The 19,087-nt window shown below is 42.6% G+C and overlaps 1 protein-coding gene across 1 annotated transcript in view; it reads left to right on the top strand.

Moving 5' to 3' along the window:
- Positions 1-19,087, top strand: part of USH2A (usherin) — a 208,687-nt gene that overhangs the window by 108,042 nt on the left and 81,558 nt on the right. Inside the window, 2 exon segments of the mRNA XM_060179216.1 lie at positions 2,569-2,633; positions 2,635-2,700. Of these exon segments, the coding sequence (XP_060035199.1) occupies positions 2,569-2,633; positions 2,635-2,700 (131 nt within the window).

Here is a 19,087-nt window from a genome sequence, read left to right as displayed (position 1 = left end):
CCGCAGTGTCACCTGAACTTGAGATCAACACCTCCACTAGACTTTCACCAATATTCACTATTCTTCTCCACCTGGGAACTTCCAGGTGGCAAAAGTATAGTAGTTGCCAAGCTTTGTGTTGAACAAGTATAAACATGGACACTCCCTCAGATTATTTTTGATAAACAATCGAATTTATGGAGTTGCACTGTCTTTTGTGTAACATAAAGCAACTGAAATTCACTAACTTTTTTTATTGATTTAATAGTGATTGACAAGACCATAGGACAAGAGGGGTAAATTCCACACAATTCCCACCACCAGAGTTCTGCATCTCATCCCTTCCATTGGAAGCTTTCCTATTCTTTACCCCACTGGGAGTATGGACACAGGGTCATTATGGGGAACAGAAGGTGGAAGGTCTGGCTTCTGTAATTGCTTCTCCACTGGATAGGGCACTGGCAGGTTAATCCATACTCTCAGCCCGTTTCTCTTTCCCTAATGAGGAAAGCCAGGTAGGTGGATTTTTTTATTATTATTTATCAAAAGGAAACATTGATTAAACCATAGGATAAGAGGGGTACAACTCCACACAGTTCCCATCACCAGATCTCCATATCCCCTCCCCTCCCCTGATAGCTTTCCTGTTCTTTATCCCTCTGGGAGTATGGGCCCAGGAACATTGTGGGATGCAGAAGGTCTGGCTTCTGTAATTGCTTCCCTGCTGAACATGGGCGTTGGCAGGTTGACCCATACTCCCAGCCTGTCTCTCTCTTTCCTTAGTGGGGCGGGGCTCTGGGGAAGCAGAGCTCCAGGATGCATTGGTGGGGTTGTCTGTCCAGGGAAGTCTGGTCGGCATCATGCTAGCATCTGGAACCCCAGTAATGAGGGTAAAGGTTGACATTCCACACCTGACGTCTCTGGACACAGTCTGAAGTGAAGCATGCTGAGGTGGTACTCGCTGCGTTGTTGATTAGGTTGGGATCAGCAGATGCAATATCATTTGGTATGAATTGAGTGAAGCTTGCAGGAAAGTGAGCCCCACCCTAGAGGTTCCAGGACGGGGAAATATAGGCTCTATAGAGCCAGCTAGGTGGATGTTACAATAGACCCAGTGAGGAACAATGCCGGATTCATTTATGTTGATGTAGATAAAGATTAGCTGAAGAGAGGCTGAGGCCACTACATGTCGGTGATTTTTTCCTGAGTAAAGTGGAGGGGCTATTGTAAGACTCAAGATTCATGGTGAACATTTCCACTTGGAGTAACGGAGTCTATGCTGGTGTCGGTCATTGAGAGAGGAGACCTGGGAGGCTCTCATTTAGGAAGAAGAATTCAAGGTTTTGGACACATCCATTGGGTGTTTCCAATAATCTTACAGGGAACCCATGTGGGGATGATAAAATAGTTCTGAGGCTCCTTTCTTAATGAAAACTCTTTGTGATGTCCCCAAAAGACCACTAATATCTGCCTATATATTGATCTATATTTCAGCCTCGAACTGGATAGTCATCTCTGTGTTTATTTAATTAAGATTCATCTCCCCCCATCTGTGGTATTATTCTCCTCAGTGCTTAGCACAGTGTTTGGGATTGTTCAATAAACATTCATTGAATTATAAATAAAGGAGAGATTTCTAGATTGGAGGTATAAGTTTGGGAATCATCTGTATATAGAAATGGAAATACTCTAGAAATGCAAATGCATTTTATTTTTAATTAGCCCATAGGCAATGTCCCTTAGAATGTGGCTTTCACTTGATGAGGTTATTTTTTCCAGAAGTCTTTTAATATTGGGCCAATTTTTAAAATATTCAACTAGAGTGCATAATGTCTAGAGGGAGAATTGATGGCCATGAGTTTCTGTTCTTATTTTGTATCTTATGCTCTTGCTACATTAACTTGAGACAGTATGGTTTAGTTTTTTTTTTTCCTTATATAAGATGTCAAAGGCCAATTTCTGATAATAAATTTCAGACTTTAAGAACCACCTCATATTTTAATATGTGTGGTTGCGCTAATACTTAATATAAAGCCTTTTTATACCTCGCTTAATCAACCTTTCTTTTGATATATGAAGTGGAAAATGATGGTTTTGAGTAGTAACAAAAGCATTTTTAGAATAATACACTTTATTAAGAACAGTCTCTTATTTCACAAGACCTAGTTCTGAAAAAGTATCTTCCTAATATTACAGACTTGATCCCAACTGTTGAACCGTGACTCACCACATATGTAGAAATTTCTCCTTTGGTTTGAATGAGTGTCCGACCCTGGAAATACAGAGACGTTTTCGGTTTAGAAGCAAACAATTTGCAAACATCGAGGCTGGTACAACGTGCAGCATTTTAGGAGTGTGCTCTGTTACACCAGATGGGAATTCAAGGAGGGACAGCGTATTTTGTGACAGGCTCATGGTTCCTTATGCTCTCATCACCAGGTTGGCAGGTAGAGGTGAAAAGAGTATTAAACCTTTAAAGATTCTATAATCCCGGCAATTATAGACTCCCCTCCAAGGGACGCAGGCTTTAATTCTGAATTATGCAGCTGCATTTAGCACATCGGAACTCGTGGTCTTTTCCTGAAACAGGGAGGAGCTGTGAGCTGTGTAAAGGATTCCTTTTTCCCAGGAGTTGGGCAGATCCTGCCTTGGGACCTGGATGTGTGCAGACCCTGCAGCTGATCAGGTGGTGCTAGAAATAGCGGCGCTCTCTGCCGTCAGGTGGGTCTCTGCATTGAAGGGGCAGGAGCATCCTTTTCATTTTTTTAAATTAGTACTGACTTCTTCATAAAAGAAAAAACATCGACAAGACAGCCAGATAAGAGGGGTGCCATTGAACACAGTTCCCACCACCAGAAATCCACATCCCATCTCCTCCTTTGAAAGCTTTTCTAGTCTTTATCCTCCTGGGAGTATGGACTCAGGATCACTATGGGGGAGCAGAAGATGGAAGGGCTGGCGTCTGTAATTGCTTCTCTGCTGAACATGGGTGTTGGCATGTGGATCCATACTCCCAGCCTGTTTCTCTTTTTCCTACTGGGGCAGGGCTATGGAGAGGAGGGGGGGGGTTCCAGAGTACATGGGTGAGGTCCTCTGTCCAGGGAAGTCACACTGGCATCATGGTAGCATATGCAACTTGGTGTCTGAAAAAGTATTAAGATAGAAAGCAGAGCAAACTGCTTAATAGTCAGGAACCTAAAGGCAAGAATATAGCAGATGAGATTTGGGGTCTCCATTTTAGAAAAAGCTAGTAGGTCTATTTTAGGTCTATTCCAAGGGGCCCCTGAATTTACTAATTTTTGCCTGAGCCTGACGGCTAACATGCTGGTGGACCAAAGGTGTATAAGCAGACTTGGTCTTCGGCCACTGAAAAGCAGGATGATCAATGAGCCAGAAGTCCTCGTGTGTGTTTGTATCTCAGAGGTAGTTGTTCTAACAGTTTGATGCTAGGCATGCTAGACACGAGTGTGAGACAGAAGATGATGGGAACGGGACTTCACATATAAGAAAGACTTTTTTTTTTATTTTTAAGTTCAGTGTAAAAAATGTTGGGAGCCGAGCTTTCACGTGTCTTAGGAGATGAAATGAGTCGACACACATGGGAATTGTTATTAGAGTGAACTGGAGGATGGATAGTCATAAAGTGAGAAGGAGACAGAGAGACACCTGCAGCCCTGCTTCACCACTCGTGAAGCTTTCTCCCTGCAGGTGGGGGACCTGAGACTTGCATGTGGCTCCCTGAGCATTGTAATGTGAGTACTTAGCCAGGTGAGCCACCTCCCGGCCACACATTTCAACTTTCTCTCTCTCAACCCAGGCACTGCTCTGCCCTGACAATGGGTGGTCCTGGGGATCAGCTCTGAGGCCCCTGACTTGCTTTCGGAGTGATACTGCTGTATTACTTCTCTGGCCCCTTTGTATCTAGCACACCAGTGAACTCTCCTAACTGTACACATTGTCCCTCCTAATTCCACGGGTGTTTGTGCTCGGCCTATAAGGATGCAGATTCCAAGGTCTTTCCTAGTTGGTAAAAAACAGCCCAATATATAAGGGTTGTGACCCCAGCTCCAGTTTTATAACTGATTATGCAGGAACATAGATAAAAGGGTGAATTTACTCTGAAGAATCAATCCAGCGGTCATATTATTTTTAAAAAATTTATTACCTTTATTTATTGGATAGAAACAGCCAGAAATTGAAAGGGAAGGGGCAGGGAGAGATAGGGAAATAGAGAGACAGAGAGACACCTGCAGCACTGCTTCACCACGTGCCAATCTTTCCCTCTGCTCAGAACTTGCCTTTCAGCTGCTAGTTTTACAACTCTTTTGTTAGCTGGATTGAAGTTTTTACACTGTGACATACAAAAGAACATTTCATTATTAAAAGTTAATACAGGGAGACGGGTGGTAGAGCAGCGGGTTATGTGCAGGTGGCGCAAAGCACAAGGACCGGCATAAGGATCCCGGTTTGATCCCCCGGCTCCCCACCTGCAGGGTGGTCACTTCACAAGCAGTGAAGCAGGTGTGCAGGTGTCTGTCTTTCTCTCCCCCTCTCTGTCTTCCCCTCCTCTCTCTATTTCTCTCTGTCCTATCCAATAACAACAATAATAACCAGAACAGTAAAACAACAAGGGCAACAAAAGGGAATAAATAAATAAATATTTTAAAAAGTTAAGACAGGGGGTGGGTGGTAGTGCACCTGGTTGATCTCATGTGTTATAATGTGCAAGGACCCAGGTTTGAGCCCCCGGTCCCCACCTGCTGGGGGGTGGCTTCGCAAGCAGTGAAGCAGGTCTGCAGGTGTTTGTCTTTCTCTCGTCTTCTCTGTCTTCCCCTCCTCTCTCCATTTCTCTCTGCCCTATCCAACAACAACATCAATAACAATAACAACAAGGGCAACAAAATGGGAAAAACATCCTCCAGGAATAGGACATGCATAGTGCAGGCACTGAGCTCCAGCAATAACCCTGGAGGCAAAAACAAACAAACAAAAAGACACAGAAACATTATTTTTAAAAAAAATACTTTATTTATTTATTTTCCTTTTTGTTGCCCTTGCTGTTTGTTTGTTTGTATATTACCAGAGCACTCCTCAGCCCTGGCTTATGGTGGTGCAGGGGATTGAACCTGGAACTTTGGAGCCTCAGGCATGAGAGTTTCTTTGTAAAACTATTATGCTATCTACCTCCACCCCTTGCTGTTTTATTGTTGTGGTTATTGATGTCATTATTGCCAGATAGGACAGAGACAAATGGAGAGAGGAGGGGAAGACAGAGAGGGAGAGAGAAAGAGAGACACCTGCAGACCTGCTTCACCGCCTGTGAAGCGATTCCCCTGCAGGTGGGGAGCCGGGGGACTTGAACTGGGATCTTTACCCTGGTCCTTGCGCTTTACGCCATGTGCACTTAGCCTGCTGTGCTACCGCCCGACCCCAGAAACATTCTATACTGAAATTAAAAATAAATTTGAAGCAGGAGTATGAGGCCTTAGTGATGAAATAAATGACAGAAAGTCTGCTCTCTGAAAAATAGGCAATTAAAACGAGATGTACCCACATGAGAATCTGAGTCAGTGGGCTGAGTGAATAGGCAGCACTTGACAGTAGACATATCCTGGCCTGAGAAACGGACAATAGACTAAAAGGACTGGAGAGAACATCGGAGGCTTTGACAAAATAGTCTGCTGCCGTGCCCTTGGACTGCTCAAAAGGGAAAGGAAAGAGGATATTTATTTTATTTTATTTATTTATTCCCTTTTGTTGCCCTTGTTGTTTTATTGTTGTAGTTATTATTGATGTCATTGTTGTTGGATAGGACAGAGAGAAATGGAGAGAGGAGGGGAAGACAGAGAGGGGGAGAGAAAGACAGACACCTGCAGACCTGCTTCACCGCCTGTGAAGGGACCTGCCTGCAGGTGGGGAGCCGGGGGCTCGAACCGGGATCCTTGAGCTTAGCACCACCTGCGCTTAACCCGCTGCGCTACAGCCCGACTCCCGAAAGAGGACATTTTTTAAAAAAGCATCCCACCTTCTGCAACCCACAACGACCCCTGGGTCCATGCTCCCAGAGGGATAGAGAGTGGGAAAGCTATTGGGGAGGGGATTGGGTGGAAGGAATTGTGTGGAGTTGTACCCCCACCCCATCCGATGATTTTGTTAATGTCTCCTTTCTTAAATAAATAAACAAATTTTTAAAAAAGCATCATAAGAAATACTAAATTTAAAAAAATCCCTATATTTAGCAAAATCCCTAAACTCTTGGATTCAAGAAGCTAAAGGATACCCTAATGGCATAAATCCAAATAAAATCTCTCCAAAACTGTAGCCGGATTTATGGAAACTAAAGGCAAAGGCTAGGAAACTCCCTGAAGCAGCTACAGAAACACTATTTAGCAAGTGGAATGACAACAGATTTTTCACTGGGTAACCTTAGAGGTAGGTCTTCAGGAAGTGGTAGAGGGCGTTCCACCTATTGAAAGAGGAGAATACCAACACAGAGTTCTATTTTTACTGAAAAGATGCTTCAATAGTGAAGAGAAAAACATGACCATTGCAAGAACTTATCTCCATCATATCCTCATTAAGGAAACTTCTCTAACTGGTAGTAAAAATGATGGAATCATGAAATATCAGAAAGAATAAAGACGTTCAGGCTTAATATATGGAGAAGCATCAATATAGTTTCTCCTCCTCCTGCTTCCCAATATGCAGTTTTGATTTACACCCCTCTATAACGTGGTTCTAAATACTTTAAAGGGGATATTGAGGGGTTTATATGAAAATTGAGGAGGGAAAAATGGAAGTTTTTTTTTATTTAATTACATCTGGAAAGAAAACTAGCAGACTTGGATATGCATTATATAACTCTAGGAGATCTACTATGAATTACAGACTCTAAAATCACTATACAAAATCAGTGGTGATTTTATACACATTGTGATGGACGTTCTGAAACTAAAAATCAGGGAAAAGCAGTGTGGGGACCAGGCAGTGGTGTGCTCAGTTAAGCACGTGTGTTATAAGGCGTTAGCCCCACCCTGCAGGGGGAAAGCTTAGTGAGTGGTGAAGTGGTGCTGCAGGTGTCTCTCTTTCTCTTCCTCTCTATCTTCCCCTTCCCTCTCAATCTCTTCCATTTCTATCCAATAAATCAATATTTAAAGAAAAGAAAGAGTAGTTTCATTCAACTTAAGAGACTCTACATAGGAATATATTTAACGTAACAAGGGCAAAATTGCATTCTGAAAATTATAAAATGTCATTGAAAGAAGTTAAATGAGACTTACATCAATGTACCCATATGACATGCTTATGTATTGTGTCTTACTATTGCTAAGATAGCCACAATATCCCAAGCAATATATAAATTCCGTACAATTATATTGAAATCCCAGTAAGTTCTTTTTTTTTCAGATGATCCTCAACTTTATATGGAAGTTTCAAGGGCTCAAAAATGGCTAAAATGTTGTTGTAGAATAATAGAATTGGGAAACTCCTATTACAAGTTTCATTTTCAACGGTCACAAAAATGCAATGTGGTGAAAGGGCAGATACGTAGCTATATGTCTACATGTATAGATACATGCAGGAATTGAGAGTTTAGGAGCAGACCCTTACTTATACTTAAGTATTTATTTATTTTTAAAGATTTGATTTATTTATTCATGAGAAAGGTAGGAAAGAGAGAGAGAGAGAGAAAACTAGACATCACTCTGTTACACATGCTGCTGGGACTTCATGCTTGAGAGTCCAATGCTTTATCCACTGTACCACCTCCTGAACCACGGACTTAATTATTTTTGTTTTCAGTGATGCTTTGGCACTCCAAGTTAACTTTTTCAGATATAGAGAGATAAGAGACAAAGGCAGAGAGGGAAAGATATGGAAACACTGAAGCTTCTTAAAGGTGATTCTGTGTATTAGTATTTCTATGTGCAAAAGTCCAGACTAAAAAAGAGGAAAAGATATGCATAAAAATGGTTGTTTTAGGGAGTCGGGCGGTAGCACAGCAGGTTAAGTGCACGTGGTACAAAAATGGTTGTTTTTAAACAGTCTTCCTTTATTCTTCTTTCTCTTTCTTAATTTACTTTGTAGAAGATATTTGTCATTAAAAAAAAGAGAGAGAGCTGGGAGTTGGGTGCTAGCACAGTGGGTTAAGCGCAGGTGGAGCAAAGCGCAAGGACCAGAGTAAGGATCCGGGTTCGAGCCCCTGGCTTCCCACCTGTAAGGGAGTCACTTCACAGGCAGATGAAGCAGGTCTGCAGATGTCTGTCTTTCTCTCCCCCTCTCTGTCTTCCCCTCCTCTCTGCATTTCTTTCTGTCCTATCCAACAACAACAACAACAACATCAATGATAAATACAACAACAATAAAAAACAACCAGGGCAACAAAAGGGGAAATAAATATTAAAAAAAAAAATTAAAAAGAAAGAGCTACACATAGGGATCCGACTAGATGAAATTTTAGATGTTTTATAATTAAAACTCCTAGTTTTTCTATATCTAAGCCATATTCATACTTCACCTCATTTTTTTTTATTATTTCTTATGCTTCAAGTACAGATACAAAGTTTATGTGCTATTATTGCATGTGAACATTAGTTCCAGTAATCCATTGCCTAAGTAATAGTAGGAGCTTTCACTAAAATTATTTGCTGTAATTTTCAGTGGGATAACAGGATACATTTCTAAAAAAAAAAAAAAAAAGTTGTCAGAATTATAAACTGTAAAATTGAACTCAAGGACATTTTTAAATTCATGCAGTTGCTACCCTTAACAATATTAGGGAGTATACGAGGAAATTAGGCAGCCGTTCAAGTCTCATTTTGTTCTAATAACTTAGGAACCCAGCCAGCCCCAAATGGCCTGAGTGACTATGTTGTGTGCTCCGTGTTCTGGAAGGGAACTTTCCCTTTGGCACTTGTCATCTGAAAGTCAATCCAGCCTCCTAAGATATGGCGTCTTTCTCCTCATCCTTCTGTAAAGAATGTTGTAATTCTTCCCCATGCAAGAGCCAAGATCCGGGAGAGTGGTATGAAGTAATGCTCTGAGTCACTGAGTCCTAAAAATAACAGAGCCAAAGTCAAGCACATAGCACATCTCCAGCTCCACAGTAAACATGAAGCTGAGATGGAAATGCAGAGACTGACTGCTGTCCACAGCTCCATCTCCATGGTCAGGAATGAGTAGCAACCGAGGTTGCCATGGGTAAGTTCCCGACCGTCCAGACTTGCCTCTAACTTGAACCTCATATGTGTTTGCTTACGTCTGGACTGACTTGTGAAAGAACATTTCCAGTGATTTGTCCTCAGATCCAAAAGATGAATATGAGCCAAAAATAAATAAATAAACAAAAGATGACAGTACAGGGCAGTGTGAAAAGTCCATGTGTCTTCAGAGGAGACATGGCTGTGGGTTGAGAGGCACCCCATGGAGGGGTGCACCTGTATTATCTCCTGGGTTTCTGGGATTGTCGCATGAGTTCTTTGACGCCTGCCCTGAGTTGCAGAGTGAACATTTGTTTCTTTGGCTCTGCCTCATGTAACACAAGTCCAAGAGAACCAGATAGAATCCCGATCCTGGATGACTTTAAAGAGCATTCTGGGGTAGCTGGCTGGTGAACTCTTTTTTTTTTTTTACTTTTATATTTATAAAAAGGAAACATTGACAAAACCATAGGATAAGAGGGGTACAACTCCACACAGTTCCCACCACCAGAACTCCGTATCCCATCCCCTCCCCTGAGAGCTTTCCTATTCTTTATCCCTTTGGGAGTATGGACCCAGGATCATTGTTGGATGCAGAAGTTGGAATTACTCTCCTGCTGAACATGTTTGTTGGCAGGTGGATCCATTCTCCCAGCCTGTCTCTCTCTTTCCCTAGTGGGGCAGGGCTCTGGGAAGCGGAGCTCCAGGACATATTGGTGGGGTTGTCTGCCCAGGAAAGTCTGGTCGGCATCCTGCTAGCATCTGGGACCTGTTGGCTGAAAAGAGAGTTAACCTACAAAGCCAAACAAATTTTTGACCAATCATGAACCTAAAGGCTGGAATAGTGCAGATGAAGAGTCAGAACTCCTCTTTATATGAAGATCTCAGTCTGGTCCTGGCCCAGGGTGACTATATACTTTCTGGCTTCTCGGTCCGTCTGCTGCCTGCCTCGTTCTGCTTTTGTGGGTTTCGGTGGACAGCTTAAACCACCTGCACAGGTGAGGATGCCCTAGCAAGCAGACAGAGCAAGTCACCCATGCCGTCCATCATTGACTTATGCAGCAGGAATTCTGGACCTATCGGAATCCTCCTCTATTTAGGCTTTTCTCGAAATTTCTTAAACTTATCTTTATTTATTTGATAGACAGCCCAAAACTGGGAGGAAATGGGGTAATAGAAAAAGAGAGAGAGACACCTGCCACCCTGCTTCACCACTCTTAAAGCTTTCCCCCTGCAGGTGGGGACCAGGGGCTTGAACCCGAGTCCTTGGGCACTGTTAACCTGTGTGCCACGACCCGGCCCCGGCTTCTCTCTATAGTACCTATACTCTCTCTTTCTCTCATCTTCTTTAAATTGATTGACTTCTGTATTTTTTCCTCTGTGGGGAGGTTAAGGGGTCATAGTGCAGTTGTTAGCACATGGGCCAAACTTAGCATCTTGCCATGGCAGGTGTCGCAAAAATACTCTCATCTCTAATGCAGGTCATGTTCAACCATCACGCGCCAGGATCTGAAGCCCCACCAGCCTTCTCTTCCTTGTCCTGCTTCCCCAGAGTCCTTTGCTTTGGTGCAATACACCCAACCCAGTCCAAGTTTCATTTTGTGTTTTCACTTTTTGTCCTTGTTTCTTAAATTCTCCCTCATGAGTGAGATCATCTAGATTCATCCTGCCCCTTGTGGCTGATGTCACTCAATATGGTTCTTTCAAGCTTCATTCATGATGAGGCAAAGTAGACGTCTTCATCATTTTTAACAGCTGAATAGTATCCCATTTTGCATACATGCCATAGCATTTTAGCCACTCATCTATTATTGGAAATGTGCGTTGCTTCCAGGTTTTGGGCTATTACAAAATCATGTTGCCGTGAACATAGATAATAAACAGAGCTCTTCAGGTGAGGTGTGTTTGCTTCCTTTGATTACATCCCCAAGAGAGGAATTGTTGGTTCTGGCTCTGTTTGAAGAAACAGTGAAAGTTTAGCCACAGCCATGAATGTGCAGGAGTTTAGTCAGAGCAGTGCTCTATCTGAATTTCGAGTCCCCAGCTTCCTTGTTGAGGACTGAATCTAATGCTCATGAGGTAGAAATTCTGCAGGCTCAGTGTTCCCAGCTGGTCCATTGCTGTGGGTTTATGGCCCCCAGTCTAGTGACCAAGTGCCTAGAACATCCCCTATTAGAGATTCATGGGCAGATGAAGCTGGATGCAGAGATAGATGTATGTGTGAAGAGTGATGGCTAGGGAGAGAGGGGGAAAGAACAAAGGAGGGAGAGAGAGAGGGAGAGAGAGAAAGAAGGGAGGGAGGCAGAAGGAGGGAGGGAGAGAGAGAAAGGGAGGGAGGGAGAGAGAGAGAAAGGGAAGGAGAGGGGGAGGGAGAAGGAGAGAGAGAGAGAGAGAGAGATGGGGCCAGGCAGTGGTGCTCCTGGTTCAGCACACATATTACAGTTCAATCAGTGCTGTAGGAGTCTCTCTGTCTCTTTGTCTCCCATTCCATCTTTCCTCCCCCTCTCAGTTTCTATCCAATAAAAATAAAATTATTAAAGAGAGAGACATGAAGTGAGCCAATACACACACACTTATATGTCTGTTCCATTCTCTGAATCCCAGTTTCAAATCAAATAGACTTCTATAATTTTTCAAAATTTTATTTATTTGATAGGAGCGAGATATTGAGAAGGGAAAGGGAGATAGAGAGGGAGAGAAAAAAAGAGAGACACCTGCAGCACTTCCTAACCACTTGTGAAGCTTTCTCCCTGCAGGTGGGGACCAGGGGCTTGAACCTAGGCCCCTGTGCATCGTAATATGTGCACTCTACCAGTTAGACCACTGCCCAGCACCCTAGTTTTCTAAGTTTTTTTTTCATATTACTGAGTTTTTTTTTTTTTTTTTTGTTAAGTTATACTCAGATTGTACCTTGAAGAGTTTTCTCCAAACCAGTAGGTCTAATCTAAGCCACTATTAAAATGGAAATTAAAAAAAAAAACTGTGAGAGAATCTGTACATTAGTTGAAACTTGAGAGCATAGGTGTCTAAGAGGAGAAGGGTGGCAGTTGGCCGTTGCCCGCTAAGGCATCCGTAGATGGCTGCTGTCCAGCTTCAACAGAGAGATGTGATTCAGAGACATTAAACAGTAGAGTAACAAGGTGTGCGGCTTAGATGAGATGGAAAGACCTCAATGGAGGAGGTACTCCCAGGTCTGACCCCTGGAAGATGAAATCCTGAGGAAAAAGGACCCTACTCATGAAAATGGATGGTTCCACCAGAGTGATAATTTCCAAGGAAATACATTCAAACCGGTGGCTGGAGATATTTCTCTGCATAACTCCAGTCCCTGCAGTTCCTTGATGCCGTCTGGTCTACTCTGCACTAGTTATCATTTCTTACCACAACAGGTCCAAAAGTCACGGTATGAATGTTCCAGAAATGTGTACCTAATATGTTACTCATATATTCGTGTGCACAGTAGAAGCTATGGACAAGTTTCTTCAGCCAGTCAGAGCCAGCATGGGATGATGTGTGGGTACTGGCTGGAAGTGTTAGCATCCTTGAGGGACATGGAAGGTGAGGGAGTTTGAAGCTCTTAGCCACAAGTCACGTATGTGGTGACTTTCATTCAGAATCTTAAGGCAATATAAGTGCTAAGAGTTTTCTTGCAGCTGGTAAGTATGAGCAGAGCAGATTAGCCTGAGACACAGAAGGTGAGAAGCCCCAGACATGAACGGAAGTCCTGAGGCATGTGTGTAGCTTCTTCACAGACTGGGTGCCGGTAGCCAACCCCCTCCCGTCTCCCATCCTCCCGTATCTCCAAACTCAGTGGCCAGTCACCTAACTCAAGTTGGACGTGCTAAGATCGACCCAGTCTGGAAAAGAGAAATTTCCCATGAGTGGTCATCCTACTTCCGGTTATCTTGTCCATCTCCAAAACTCTCTCCCTTTACACTGTCTGAACTGGAAGACGCTTTGAAGAGGGCTAAACCGGGAACGGCTGCTGGCTATGATAATAACATCACCCCAGAACTCATTCTTATCCTGGGTCCCGCGGCAAAGAAGTGGCTCGCTTCATTCCTGTCCCACATCTTGGAATCTGAGTCTATGCCCAAAGTTTGGCGTCGTGCGAAGATTATAGCGGTTTTGAAACCAAAGAAAGACCCAACACTGGCCGCCAGCTATAGACCAATTTCTCTCCTCTCCGTGTGTTACAAAACTCCTTGAGAGGCTGCTTCTGTCACGTATTTCTCATCTTACAGAGAAATTCCTATCACCCGCCCAAGCTGGTTTCCGCCCAGGAAGATCTACCTGCGAACAAGCCCTGGCCCTCCTCCATCGCTATCGAACAGGCCATGGCCGGTGCCGCTATGTTCCATCACTGCGGAGCCAGAGACGACCCGAACTGCCCCTGCGGCTCCAGACAGACTATGACCCACATAGTCAACGACTGCCACCTCTCCAGATTCAAAGGAGGTCTCGAAACTTGACATCAGGCTCAACCTGACGCTGTTGACTGGCTACGGAAGAAGGGCAAACGCTAGAAGAAGAAGCAGAAAGGGAGCTATGGCTCTGGGCTGGATGGAAAAATTCTCACCCTGAAGAGAGTTGACCCAAACCTGAGATTGTCACAAGCTGATTGGACGATGCTCTGACTGGGATGAGGCTTCCTGCTGCAGCCCAAGTTGTGTTCCACATGTCTGGGCACATCTGACACCTCCTTGGGAACTAGCCCATGCAAGGGCCATGGTGTGTAAACTCGCTCGCACAAGGTTGTTAACAGGATAATCAAGAGGCCTTGTCACTTGTGTGCCTCCCTTTGAGAAATGCTGTCCCTGGCCGGTGAGTCACCAGTGTGTTCTGTGGAAGAGGAGAAAGCTGTAAGTGCTGAGCCAAGCTCTCTGCTCCACATTATAGGAAACAAGGCCGCTGAGACTGAGGTGCGGTGTTCCTTCTCCTCTGCACATGGAGCAATTTGGCTTCCATGTAACGCAGAACATGAATGTTGGTGACAGCCCCTTTTGGGTGCGTGCATCTCTGTGCTCCAGAGACACAAGGAGGAGAGGAATTTACTGCAAGGATGACAGAAAAAGGACTGTGTGTACGAGTAGGGAGAGTTTACATGCAAAGTGAAAGGACTTGTTGAGAGCAAGTCAAAAAAAAAGTTCAGGCAAGTGGGGCAAAACAGTCACTCCCCAATAGGTGGGGAAATGCTGTCAGACATTCAGAGGTGCTTAATGGCTGTGAGGGGTTCTGGGGTTTGGGGGCAATTTCAAAGTAGGGGTGGTTTAAGAGCTTGCAGAGGGCTATCAAGTACTTTTCTATGTTTTTTTTTTTAACTGTGTTTATCTGATAGCAAAGAGGGGAGTTGAGAGGGGGAGGAGAAGTAGGGAGAGCAAAAGTGAAACGCCTGGAGCTCTGCTTAGTGAAACTTTCCTCTGGAAGAGGGCACGAGGGGCTTGAACATGGACCATAGTGCATGGTAATACCTGTGCATTGTTAGTTAGATGACCACCCTAAGGTTTTCAACACTACTGAGTTTCTGTTGAATCATACTCAGACTGTCTAGAAAAATGGAGAGAGGGAGAGAGAGAGAGAGAGAGAGAGAGGGAGGGATAGATGGACAGATGGATACTGGTTACAAGGAGAAGGTATTTCACCATTATTTTAGTTAATTTAGACGTGTATAGGTATTGAATAGAACTTTTATAAACCTGTTGTAAAAATGACTCAGTACATCAGAGCTTCCCCTTCTAGGTGCCTTTGGATGCTGCTGATTTAATCAGGACCAGCGCATAGCTAGCCTCTCTCTTCCTTCACCCGTCAAGCTCATATGCTGAGTCTCTCAGAGGCCTAGGCCACCCTCAAGGGACAGAGCAGTGGTGATGGTGCGTTTCCCTATCTTCCCAGGGCTGGGGGCTGCTTTAGCTCCTGGTCTCTACCTTCATCTGCCCACATGTGATTTTGATGCCTTGTGTGTGGATGTGTCACATTTATTTATTTATTTATTTATGTTTATTATATATATATATTTATTTATAAAAAGGAAACATTGACTAAACCATAGGATAAGAGGGGCACAACTCCACAAAATTCCCACCACCAGAACTCCGTATCCTATCCCCTGCCCTCATAGCTTTCCTATTCTTTATCCCTCTGGGAGTATGGACCCAAGATCATTGTGGGATGCAGAGGGTGAAAGGTCTGGCTTCTGTAATTGCTTCCTTGCTGAACATTGGTGTTTACAGGTCGATCCATACTCATTTATAAGTGTGGGATATAGACTGATGGCCAAGTGACATCTTACTAAAATGCATGAAGCCAGAAATCTGTCTTAAAATTTTCAGTTTAAAAATTCATTGTTTCATCTTTGCTCTCTGCACAGTGCAGATTATGCCCAGTACTTATAGTCAGTTAACTAAGTTTTCATCATAGCTATAAATTTATCTCACATATTTAAGGGGAGAGAGAGAGAGAGAGAATCAGAGTACTTCTCTTCTTGCTGACATGTGATGGTGCTGAGGATTGAATCTGGTCATTCAATACCTGTGGTGTAAGGAGCTCAGACATCTCCTAGTTCACAGCCAGGTTTCTTTATCATTTTAAAAACTAACTTCAGGATGAGTGAGATAGCTTAATGGATATGCAGAGAGACTCTCCTGCCTGAGGCTCCATAGTCCCAGGTGCTCTGGTTTAAAAAAAATGTAATTTTGGTTGAACATCCTTTTATAATATACATGGGATTTATAGTTCTCTTTGGTTTAGTCAACTAATAATATAATTGGTAGACATTCTATTGTCTGAGAGCAAAACAACTTTAATCACTCTACCAAAATAAAGCAAGCTTGTTAAGCAAGCAAGCAAGCTCTTAGGAAACGCATTATTAGATAGTACTAACTATAGATGTGGAAGTGCATCTGCTCATGTTGGAAATATTTTTAAATTGCTACTGTGGGATCTTCCATTTTGATCAAGCCAAAACAACATCTTGTTAATAACTGCTACAATAACTTTGCAAGAAATTACAACAAAACGGCATTGTAGCTGTGCCTCTCGAATGCCATTTCTGAAATACTCTAATGTGATACGGCGACACATCTTGCATGCATCTCTTACAACTTATAGCTTATACTCTTTGAGTGAAATAGACCTAAACCACCGAAAAGGGGGGAAAATGATGCAGTGTGAAATGATACCCCTTTGAGAATGAGAAGGGCTATAATTACAGCACTTCCTCTTAAATCCATTCAAGTATGTAACCATGGCTGAGCACAGCCTTGTGTGAGGACCCTCTTTGCATTTTTTCCAGGACTAAGAAAGCAATGCATTCAGTCCCTCCTAGCGCTTTGTTTGAGCAGGCTTGAAAATTCCGGGATTTTTCATACATTCCTCAGAGATTATATACAGCAGGGCAGTTTGGAAAGCACCTTCAAAGAAATGCCTTTTGGAAGAGAGTGGGCACTATGGAAATATACCAGGCTGATAAATGACAGACACCAGAGAATGGAAAAGAAAAGACATCTTGGTTTTGCACCAGTGTAGAAGCCTTTCTTCTCAAATGAATATTTTCGACAGCTGAGCGAGATGATAAACAACAGCATCACAAAACACTTACATGGAAACAAGTGTGATGATGTACATTATTCACCTGGCATTCTCCAATTCGTGACATTTATATGTGGCAGAAACCACTGCAGATTCATTCACTTATTTTTGAAGTAGCATGAGGACTGTGCATAGTGAGCCTTCTACTTTACGGTGGATGTTTCTTCTCTTGAGAGGCAGAAGTTTCAGGAAGGATGGTGTCCTAGCTAGACCAGAAGCTAGAAATAATTCTCAAGATCCACATCACGGGGCTTTGCACGTTCCTAGCTGGGAAATACTGTATAAAGCTAAATGGACAGATGGATAGTAGACGTAATTTTCCTTAGAAGCATCAGCAGAGGGTTGGGGCAATAGCTCATGTGGATAGCCCAGATCCCTTCTTTGGTCAGGTTTATTCCTAGAGATTATATTGATTTTGCTGCAGTAATGAATGGGAGTGATTTCTGGATGTCCTCCTCTTCTGACTTAATGTTTGCATAAAGAGATACCACTGATTTTGTACATTGATTTTTGTAGCCTGACACCTTGCTATAGTGCTTAATGTTTCCCAGAAACTTTCTGCTGGATTCTTTAGGTTTTTCTATGTATATTATTATATCATCTGCAAATAGTGAGAGTGTTATTTCTTCCCTTCCAATCTGTATTCCTTTGGTTCCTCTCTCTTGTCTTATTGCTATGGCAAGAACTTCCAATACTATGTTGAAGAGTAATGGTGATAGTGGGTAGCCCTGTCTGGTCCCTGATCTGAGGCGGAATGCTTTCAGCTTCTGTCTGAAAAGTTGAGTATGATATTGGCTGTAGGTTTGCTTCATATAGACTCCATTATCTTAAGGAATTTTCCATCTATTCCAATTTTTGTAGTGTTTTGATCATGAATGGATGTTGAATTTTGTCAAAGGTTTTCTCTGCATCTATTGAGATAATCGTGTGGTTTTGGTTATGCTTTTATTGATGTGGTGAATCACACTGATTAACTTACTATGTTGACTTAATATTTATTGAACCGGCCTTGCATTCCTAGGATAAATCCCATTTGGTAGTGATGAACAATCTTTTTAATATACTGCTATATCTGACTAGCTCAGATCTTGTTCATTATTTTAGCATCTGTGTTCACCAGAGATGTTGGTCTGTAGTTTTCCTTTTTTGTTGTGTTCTTACTTGCTTTTGGTATCAGGATCAGGATGATGTTTGGCTTCATAGGAGGTGGAAAGGAGTGTTCCTGTATCTTCAAGCCCAAATCGCACCTGTTCTGGTGCTGTAGTCTCTCACTCTCTTCTCTATCTCAAAAAAATAAAAAAAGAAGAAGAGGATGATGATGAGAAAGAAAAATATGCACCAGCAATACTGCACATGATCAAATATTTTGTTAATGAACTTAAAAAATATTTTATGTATTTATCTTAATGAGAAATAGGAGAGAAAAAGAGGGGGGTGACACCAGAGCATGCCTTAGCTCTGGCTTAGGGTGGTGCTGGGGACTGAATCTGGAACCAGAGTGTCTCAGGCATGAAAGTCCCTTTGCATAACCATTATGCTACCACCTAGCTCTATTGTTAATGGATTTTTAGTAAAATAACATCAGTATATTTCCAGGATGTGTAATTGAGATGTGCTATTATGTGCAGCATCTCATAAAGACTTTCTTTGATGCTTAGTGATAAACCTATTGATAATTTATTGAGCCACATGTCTAATCTAGAAGACAAGAAAGAGCACTACCTCTCTAGAGGACACTGACTCAGGACAGGGGCAGAATAGGTTGTAAGTACTTAGAGAATTTGTTCTTAAATCTTAATATTCCTGATGATAAGCAACCAGACTTTGTTGAATGTCAATTTCTGAATTCAAATTTCAGGGACTTTTATTTCTAGGGCTCTGAGTTATTTGGGTGTATACATTCAAGGTTCAACAACAGAAAGATTCAGTCTTAGAATAGACATAATTTGAATGTATACTTGCATTTTATTTATCTTTATTTATTCTTTCATATATAGAGATAACCAGAAATTGAGGGGAAAGGGGGAGATAGAGAGGGAGATAGACAGAGAGACACCTGTAACCCTGCTTCACCGCTTACAAAGCTTTCCCCTGCAGGTGGAAATGGGGTCTCAAACCCAGGTCCTTGCGGGCAATAACTTAGGTGCTTAACCAGGTGCACCACCACCCTCCCCCTTAAATGTATACTTGTATATTTGATTTTCCCAGTATTCAAATGATTTGTACACTTGATAAAGAAAAATGTTTTAAAGATCATAGCCTTGAAGCATTTATATTACTTGACAGAAGCATTTGGTCTAAGTATTCTTTTTTTTTTAATT

The sequence above is a fragment of the Erinaceus europaeus genome, chromosome 19 (assembly GCF_950295315.1).
Source record: "Erinaceus europaeus chromosome 19, mEriEur2.1, whole genome shotgun sequence".
NCBI classification, from domain to species: domain Eukaryota; kingdom Metazoa; phylum Chordata; class Mammalia; order Eulipotyphla; family Erinaceidae; genus Erinaceus; species Erinaceus europaeus.
Note: the sequence above shows the minus strand (reverse complement) of the source record. Positions and strands in the feature narration are given on the sequence as shown.